The following is a 10,218-nucleotide window of genomic DNA, read 5'->3' as shown; positions in this document are numbered from 1 at the left end:
TTTCTGGATTTATTCTAGACTTTTCAACTATGTTTATTTAGTTGAAGGAGACGTTTTCGTTGACTACTAGGCGGCTATGGTGACTTCGTCAATCTCAAGATGTTGTGCCGATTCAGTATCTCGGAGGTGATCATACGGATAGGATTTGTGTATGTGTGACATGCGGATAAGTGTATGTGAGCATCAGGGGTTGCATTGTGTTAAAAATAAATAGAATATGACATTAACCAATTATTTATTACTCCTTTTTCCAGAATCGTAAGGGCCATTTCACGGTGAACAGCATGTTCAATTTTTGACTATGATTTTCGCCTGTACTATGTCTACAAACAAGTACATAGAGAAAAAATATTTTACAACACAAATACCTCTGCAGAAGTACATATTGTCAGTCGAAGTTGTACATTGAAGACTGCAAAGATTTGAGCATGTCTTGCATAGAGGGAGGGAGTTTTGTGGTGCAAGGACATACGAGTCGAAGTTTTAAAATGGCAGGGGCGACGAGGTCGTAGTGCGGTGGGGTTGGACAAGGAACTCGGCGGAGGGGCACATTGCCATATCCAGAGGAACCCTGTATTACTTTACTCCGTTGGAAATATCTATGCTTTCTCGATTTGTCGTATCTCTATTGTTGGCAGTGTCCTCCGCGAATTATGGTCTCTCTTCTGTTCTTGCCAGGTCGAGAGCGTGGGGAGTCAGCATCATAATAGGGGTGAGCCCAGCTCCATTTTCATTCAAATTAAACATGATGAGTGACAACGTAAACAAAATTTGAACCGGTTTTCCTTTAGTACAATGACAACATAAGGTTAGGACGCGCAGCTATCATGTGGGAATACAATTCCAGCCAAACAGTAAGATGCAGTGGACTCAGCTAGCCAAACATAGACAAAAATATCAAGGCAAAGCTAGAAGAATCTCTGTACATATAATTTGACCTAAATGGCCTTTATTAGCAATTAATGAAATTTTAGGCGCTTTGAAAACTTGCTACAAGCGGTCTCCTTTGTGCACAGACACCGGCTGGAAAACCATCTCACAAGGACGACATTACGGTAAATGGTAAAATATCTAATATCCAATTTGGCTCCGAGCTCATCTACACCCCGTGTGAACAGTAAATCCAAAAAAATACTAGAAAAAAAAACGATTTTTTTGTGGTGAAAGATACTTGATGTTCGTGCAAGTTTCAACTCATTCACACATCTGAATAACTCTCAGTAAAAAACAAAATCGGGGGTCCGTACAGTGCAAAACAATAAACTTTTTCACAAACCGCAAATTTGTCTTTTTTGCCGAGAGTTCGTCACATGTTCAAATACGCTGATTTTTTGCATGGACATCACGGACTAAAGTATCTTTCATCAATTTTTTTTGGATTTTTAAACTATTTTTGGCAAATTTACTGCTCACTCCCGGGCTCAGATGAGCCGGGGAGCCAAAACGCCCCTCCGCAAAATATGAATAAAAGTAAATTATCACCGAACGCATCCTAAAAATACGACCATACCCAAAATCCAACACGCTACGGAACACATCGACCATGATGAGACACGACAACGATTTGTTGCAATGAAAGGTTAAAAAAAATAAAACATGGTACAAACGCAGATGCCCACATGCACATACATACAATGACATCTAAACACACACGCACACACCATACCCCTATGAGCAACTTTGATATACTGAGCCAAACAATATGTTGAGATTGATGAACTCACTAGGGATGCATTCGTAGTCGACGAGAACATCTCCTCCTGTTGAACGAACATCGCCTGAAAGACTGGAATAAAATTTAGGGAAAATACGAACACCGGTGCCAAGTCTACGACTTGAGTGGGCTGATTCTACCATAAGAACCTAACCATCTAAACTATGCTCATTTCGCGAGGTAGCCAATGGCGATCCTATTTAGCTCATAGGCCAGGGAATAACGAGGAATCACACCCCCTACGCTGCCCCAACATTTTATCCTATGTTTTTTCTTTCTGGTTTTCCATTTTCGTTCTTTCTTTTCTTTTTATATTTAGATTTTCTTCTTCTTCCTTACTTTTACTTTTTCTATTTTTACTTCCAAAATTCAATTTTTTCAATTAATTTTTAATATTAGAATTTCTCTTGAAATTCGTAAAATTTCTGAATTCATAAGAAAATTTGAAATTCATGATTTATTTTTGAACCCTTGAGCACTTTTTGCATATCGGGAACATTTTTCTTAATTGGCGAATATTTTCAAATTCATTACATTTATTTAAAATTCATGATTTTTTTGAATTCACGAATATTTTTCCAATTCTGGGATCAATATTTTAATTTCGCGAACACTTTTTGAATTGATGAACCTTTTCTTAACTTTGTGACCAATTATTGTGTTCGTGAACATTTTTTAAACGCCAAACATTTTTTAAACTTCAGATAAATTTTTTCAGTCCACGAGCATATTTGCAAACTTTTTGGAATTTATGAACATTTTTAATCTCGATTTAAAAAGAAATGCTAGACTAGCGATATTAAAACCGACTCGAACCAGTCTAGATTTTTCAAAAAATTAAAAACTAATTTCATGCCAGGAGAAAAGGGCAACCTAGTAAGTGAGCCGGTCGAATAGAGTGCGCCGGCGTCTGAGTTTGCTCCCTGTCCAACGCGCAATGTACAAAATACAAATAGCCGGCTATGTGCCGCCTGAAGCGAGCTGTACGTGAGCGTCGCCCGCAGCTAGCCCAGTTATGACATGGTCTTGTCATACTTTCGGCATGCTTTTTTTATATTTATTAAAAAAACAAAATACATATATCATGAAAGCAAATATAGTGAATGCAGTGTAAAAGAAATGTAAATGCAGCGTAAAATGTTTACACCTCTTTTAGAAACTGTGTCTAACATCCAGAAAAAGCATGGACATTTAGAAAAATGTTATATGATAAAAAATCATTGTGTAATTGGAAAAAATAATTGTACCATCAGAAAAAAATTACGCTACATTAGGAAAAATGTTCGTACATTTCAAAACAAATGTTTGTGATAATTTTAAGGAATTGTTTATACTATGTGAAAAAAATGTTCGCATTGTTCCAAAAAATATTTCGTATCATGCAAAAAAAAATGGTTGAATGTGTATTTGAAAAAATGTTGAACACCTATTCGAACAGGATGTTTACAACAAGTTTTTGAGAAAAATGTGATATTGCGTATTTAAAAATGGTAAACGTATATTAGAAAGGTTTTAGATATGTAAAAAAGATGTATGAGAAGATATACATGAAAACACATGTCAACTAAATAAGCGACAACTAATATGGAACGGAGGTACAAGTCAATTTTTTGAGAAATGTCAAATACATTGTAGATGCGTGCGAACACACACACACACACACACACCATCATCCACATCTACACATTGCTCATGAATGCTGGAGTTGAAGGGCTTGAAGAATAATGATCACTAAAGACGCATCGGTATCTACAAGACGAAAAAAATATCAGAGACAAATATAATGTTAGGTTTCATCCTGAATTCCTGATAGGTTAAGTGTATAACGACCTCTACTACTACTATAGTCAACCAACCGAAGGTGGTTTCCATATGGAAGTGAAATTTAAAAGTGTGATTGCGGGTATCCTGTTACATCATCTATCTACGCATGACAGCAGTATAAATATGTTTTTGTCCGTAATGATCAGAATCATTCTTTCATGAGATGCCGACGACTTTGCCAGGTCCTGGGTTGCTGCTGTTCATAAAAAACGAGAAAGAAAGTTTATGTGGCTGTGCCATCCCTCTCGACGAAATCAAATACTAGTAACATGCAAAGACCTGTTCCAGCAATAGCTTATACATATTCTGTCAGAGCACATTGTGGCGTATACGACTGGTATGGTATGACACCAGCTATGATCTGTCAGAGTGCTTAAGAAAACCCAACCCAACCTCAGAGATAAGAGCAAGCTAACAACTGCTAGTTACAGATTAGCACATATAGACGTACCTGGCCCCGGGGTGGCTAGCAAGTAGCAAGCGCAGGCGCACAATAATCCACAGAGAGCTCGTTAGCCAAGCAGAAGTAGTGCACCATGGCAATACCCTCCCAGCTGCTGCCATATCTCCTTGCAGCAGCAGCGGCGTTCTTGATCTTGTCTGCGATTGCGGAACAACGAGGACTAGAAGAGCAGCAGCAGCAGCAGCAGGCGGTAGTGGCACGTCCGCGCTGCCAGGACATGTGCGGCAACATCAGCATTCCCTTCCCCTTCGGCATGGGGAAGCCCAGGTGCTTCCTTCCTGGCTTCGAGGTCATCTGCAACACCTCCTCGTCCGGTCGCCCCCGCCTGTTCCTTGCGTACAACGAGAGCGGGCCAGTCCAGGTGGTGAGTGCTCTGAACCACAGGTTCACCGCCCGCAACGTCACTGCTTCCTTTGTGATGAAGAACGCCGTGGAACTCATGGACATATCAGTTGCTCACAACGAGGCCCGGGCATACAGGGCGGTCAGCTCCGCCTGCAGCACAAATAGTACACATTTCCGTGCCAAGTTCCAATACACAAACTTGGGTGACGAGGGCCCGTTCCTCCTGTCGGCGATGAGAAATGTTCTCATCGGTGTCGGCTCCAACGTCGAGTCCATGATGATGACCTCAACCGGGGAGACGGGGAATGAGATGAAAGCGTACATGCCGTCCTGCCTTTCCAACCTCATGGGGAAGCTCAAGTACGCGACAGACGGTAACGGTACATGCTCCGGGTTGGGATGCTGTCAAGCTGCCTTGCCCCTGAATGTGACTGAGTTTGGAGTCTCGTTCATGCCCCGGCTCAACCTACTGTGGCAAACCAATCCGTGCTTCTATGGCATGCTGGTGGAGAAATCCTGGTACAACTTCTCTGTGCACGACTTGTATGGCCGCGAGCTGTTATACCCCAGGGGTGTACCCGTTGTGCTGGAGTTCGCCATCAGGAACCTTGGTTCATGTCCACCGGAAGGACAGCAGAAACCTCAGGGCTATGCGTGCATCAGCGGCAACAGCACTTGTGTCAACACCACCAGAGGCGATGACTATGTCTGCAAGTGCTTGGAGCATTACGATGGCAACCCATACATCATTGGTGGATGCCTTGGTATATACTATTTGAAGTATAACTTTATAATTGGTATTCCTATGTTTAACATATAATTGGTATTCCTATGTTTAACATAATTAATTCCTTTAATTTTATCCTTCCAAGACATAGATGAATGCAAGCTCCCTGATTCGTATCCTTGCTGGAATGGCGGGATCTGCAGCAACAGGCTGGAAGGCTATGACTGTCCATGCAAATCTGGAATGAATGGCAAAACCGGACACTGCGTGGAAAATTTCCCTCTGCCAGCAAAGGTGATTGTGGGTAAGCACTGACCTAGCACACTGGTTATGCATTGAAATGAGTGAATCTACATTGATAACCAAGTATATATTGCTACCCAAATTGTAGCTTGCACCAGATTTTAGAAATCCAAATAAAACCAGACCATGTACTTTTACCATTAGTTGTAGTTTGGACCAGTATGAGATAATAGAAGTTCAATTAATTAACCAGGTGTCCAGACCAACATGTTAGATGCAAATCCTTTATGTCGCACAACTTTGTTGGCGAGTCCGGTGAGAAGGGTGTGCGGCGTCTTGGGATGACCCCTACAAACAGGAAGAACTACACACAGAAGTAGAGGAGTGCCTTTCTTTATTAATCTCAAACTACCACTATGTGTATGGTGATTAATCTGCACCATATCCATATGTATAATGGATGAGCCATGAGTTGCTAGCTTAGCATCATACTGTGGAAACATCTATACTAATTTTCCCATTACTAAACTAATACTCCCTCCGTCCCAAAATAAGTGTCAAGAGGGTCTCGCCATCTCAGGTTTCTTGCCTGAGCCAGGCATTGTTTCTGACTGGTGGGACAAGGTGCTAGTAGATGAGCCATCCCAAGTGCGGAGACGGAGGAGCGGTAGGATCATCTACACAATTTGGGCTATCTGGAAAGAGAGGAACAGACGCGTTTTCACAGGACAACGGATGACTCATCGCGAGGTTGCTCTACTAGCTTTCGAGGCCATTAAGCAACGGGATATGGCTTTCGTTGGGGCCTTGCCATCTGTCGGCATAGGCTGAGTATGTGCTAGGTTTTACATGGTTCATGCATGCATATGGGCCATTTTTTTTGCCATGTTTCCTAAAAACGTGCGCTCCCCTGCAAATTGCGCTTCTGTTTTCCTTCTATAAGAAAAGGCAGTGCTCCTGCCGGTTCCTCAAAAAAAAAAACTTTGTATTAAAGTTAGTACAAAGTTGAGACACTTATTTTGAGACGGAGGGAGTAGTAGTATAGCACTTTAGCTCATTGCCTCGTTCAACATAAAAAGACAGCATGTGAAGTCAACCACGTATAGAAAAATAATGGATTAACTGCCTTTCCTGAGCTATCTAAAAGCAAACGCTTAAAGACCATACCTCATAATGAATTGCAAAAAAAGACAATTTCAGCAGAACTACAAAACACAGAGACATTTCAATAACAAACAAACATCAGTTATTAAACTCATGAAAAATAGGTTTAGATGTGTAAATCCACCAAACAAAATCCTAGTGGATAGCTAACAATTGGGGGCTGCCATCCGTTTTGGAGCCCACAATGTTGCTAACATTTTTCAAGTGTATTTACCCAAAGCCCTGTGTATTCCTTCTACTCGAGTTATATGTCCTGTGCATTCATCGAAACACAATTTTTTTAATTATTGCCGAGAGAAATCCTTCTCTTAGAGTTCAAGTTTTAGCAAAGTAAGCAATTCGTCGAACACCCTGGGTATCATGTTGTGTCTTAAAAATCTTGACGAGGGTCTTCCATAAGTGTTTGATGTTGGCATCTTCTTATCCATGGCCATCTGGACATCTGTCGCATCTTTGCTGACATTCTGGTTCTAGCTTGACATTGATAAATTTGTGTGCATCTGATTGCTTTATGTTTAAAAGTCATCATGCAACTTCAAAGTTCAGCTTACTTATTGTGTATGCACTTTATTACGATTAGTTTATGTATTATTATTAAATGAATGTAATTATGGACAAATATCATGTCAAGTTAATCCTTCTATTAATTAATTAACATGTTACGTTTGAGAAATGTATTAAATGTTGAACATAGTTTAACAAAAACATGTCACTGCTCTATCATGTGTAGGCCTTGCTGCTTGTATTGTTGTACTTGTCGTCATGGTTATGGCCCGTCAACTCCTGACACTCAAGAGGTTCTATGAACAAAATGGTGGACCAGTACTAAAAGGTGTAAAGAACATAAAGATATATAGAAGGAAAGAAATGAAACAAATTACAAATAACTACAATCGTGTCATTGGAGAAGGAAACTTCGGGAAGGTTTATATGGGGACTCTAGAAAATAAACAACAAGTGGCTATAAAGAGGTCCATCAAAGTTGACAAGAATATGAAGGCAGAATTCACTGGCGAAGTTATAGTACAATCTGAGATGAGACACAAGAACATTGCAAGGCTCCTAGGTTGTTGCTTAGAGCTGGATGTTCCAATGTTGGTATACGAATATGTATCAAGAGGGAGTCTATATGATGCTCTATTTGGATTGAGGCGTGTACATATCATACCGGTAGATATGCGCCTACAAATTGCTGTTGGGTCAGCTGAAGGACTAACATACATGCATTCAGCAGGGGAGAGTACAATCCGTCATGGTGATGTTAAATCTGCCAATATTCTTCTTGATGAAAATTTCTGCCCTAAAGTCTCAGACTTTGGTACCTCGAGGTTGCTCGCAGGAGGAAAGTCCGAGAAGACTGAACGTGTCGTCGGGGACATGAGTTACATAGATCCGATATATATGGACCAGGGGATTGTTACACAGAAGAGTGATGTCTACAGCTTTGGGGTTGTTCTTATAGAGCTTATCACGAGGAGGCCCGCAACATACTCTAACAAGAGGAACTATGTTACAAGCTTTGTCGAAGCGTATCTAGACAAAAGAGTAAGAAACTTGATTGACAATGATATCACAAGTGAGGTGGATATTAAACTCTTGGAAATGGTCAGTGGAGTTGCCATGGAGTGTGTAAAACTTAATCCCGAAGAACGCCTAGATATGAAACAAGTAGAGCATCGTCTCCTCGAAATTATTGGTCAAGGTGTGCAGAATGGACAAGGGAGAAACTACCAGGCAGATCTCGGTCCTGCGCCGGATGATGTTGCTTTGCTCAAGTCTTGGGGAGAATGAAGAACCTACAAATGCTAATACTATGCATATTTGATCTTGTTATGTAATGGTTACATTCATAAACTTTTAGTTTTGATTGTTAAGACGAAGTACAGACCACTGCTCCTATATTTGAAGTACATCAACACTAGTTATACAAGTGCCCAGATTTGAAATTCGGACGTAATAGTTTGTACCCACAAGTGTAAGGGTTGTAGCAGCCATCAATGGTAAGTATTTTAGACAAATATATATTTATCATGATGTGAATCAAAGAATACTGGCAAGACAGTAATAACTGAGGTGTCACTCTCAAGTCTCAATCATACCTTTACTTAATACTAACTCAGCAAGTGTACTAGTAGTCGGATTTTTTTTTTTCGTGAATACACAAAGTTTGCGTATCATTTCATTGATAGAAGAAGTTAAGAAAAACTACAGACAAAAAACTACTCCCTCCGTCCCAAAATAAGTGACCCAACTTTGCACTAGCTTTGTACTAAAGCTAGTGCAAAGTTGAGTCATTTATTTTGGGACAGAGGGAGTACTACATTAAGAGTATTAGCCAAGTCTAGCAGCGCTGGCTGGGACCTGGGAGGCCCCAGGAAATTCTCTCACAGGCAAAAACGGCCAGGATTCTAATCCATAGCGCTCATCGTCAGGGCTGTGACATGGCCTTAGAAGCCACACATCCTTCTAACCGAAAATTCCGGTTTATACCAAGCTCAGTTAGTGAAAATTGGAAAACCGATAATTTGCACTCAGAATCTGAAAACCGCTAATTTGGTTCAGTTTCCGGTTTAACTGAATCTGGATGTGCATCATGCACAGGAGGCACATTCGAAAGCGTTTTGACAGAGATTGAGCACGGATTTTGACAGTATAACACCACACATGAACAGGATTAACATGACACAAGAAGATAACGAAAGGAACATGAAAACGCGGATAAGAGACAGGCAGTACAGTAAAGCAGACATAAGTAGCAGTAGCACACAGATGCAGCAGCAGACAGAGGCAAAGACACAGCACGCCGAGCAGCCATAGTCTAATCGATTCATCACATTCAATCATCAATTTCAAAAGAATAGCAAGAACAGGGGCACGGGCAGCATCAAATGGAAGAGGACTGGGGAGCCGGAACGTACATTGCGCGATTTCTGCGGTCGTGGCTCGGGAGACCTGGAGCTGAGCTAAGGCATGGCCGGCTATGGTACGCCGCCGCGGTGAAGACTAGTCGGGAGGGAGGAGGGGCCTAGGCGTACTGGAGGGACAACGGCGGTCAGCACCTTGGCGGACGGCGACGGCGTGGCGCGTGGAGGAGTCTCCGCTAGGCGGCGACCACCGAAGGGATCCCGTTCGGATGCGGACGCGGTGTTTTTTTTTCTTTTTTTTTGTGAAAGGAACACAGATGTATTCCATTAAACTGGTGTGCTGGGCATATCACCAGCACACAGGTTTAGTACAAACTGCGGTAGATGGACAATCCAGACCTCACGATCGCCATCCCGTAACAGAGCGTCACGCGCAGTTAGTTCATGAGCTACAACATTACATGATCTTGTTACAACAGATATTCTAAAGTTTTCAAAACTAACACATAACATGGCTTTTATTTCTCTAAATAGAACACCTAGGGGCGCTAGATCATAATCGCTTGATGTAATAGCATTCTTCAGTACAGTCAAATCTATTTTCAAAATCACCTGATTACACCCCATTGATGAGGTGATTTGCACCGCTTGGAGAAGAGCTCGAGGTTCAGCTTGAAGATGACCTTGTCCAGCTGCCACCGCTACTCCTCGATCATTCCTGACTATAAAGCCCCAACCACCTGAGAAGGATTGATGCCTAAAAGCCCCATCTATATTGATCTTTAAAAAATTATGCATCGGTCGAGACCATTGCAGTTGCATCTTATTACTTGGTGTTAGTTTCTTTACCTGCATGTTCTTGTATTCCAAAACA

At 41.4% G+C, this 10,218-nt stretch overlaps 1 protein-coding gene across 1 annotated transcript; it reads left to right on the top strand.

Moving 5' to 3' along the window:
* Positions 1-3,214: 3,214 nt before the first annotated feature.
* Positions 3,215-9,621, top strand: LOC109744897 (wall-associated receptor kinase 1-like). The gene is made up of 3 exons (XM_020304035.3): positions 3,215-5,110; positions 5,219-5,377; positions 7,211-9,621. Exons 1-3 carry the CDS (start codon positions 4,075-4,077, stop codon positions 8,269-8,271), a joined length of 2,256 nt encoding a protein of 751 aa, XP_020159624.1. The 5' UTR covers positions 3,215-4,074; the 3' UTR covers positions 8,272-9,621.
* The last annotated feature ends 597 nt before the right edge of the window (positions 9,622-10,218 follow it).

The sequence above is a fragment of the Aegilops tauschii genome, chromosome 6 (genome assembly GCF_002575655.3).
Source record: "Aegilops tauschii subsp. strangulata cultivar AL8/78 chromosome 6, Aet v6.0, whole genome shotgun sequence".
Lineage (NCBI taxonomy): Eukaryota > Viridiplantae > Streptophyta > Magnoliopsida > Poales > Poaceae > Aegilops > Aegilops tauschii.
Note: the sequence above shows the minus strand (reverse complement) of the source record. Positions and strands in the feature narration are given on the sequence as shown.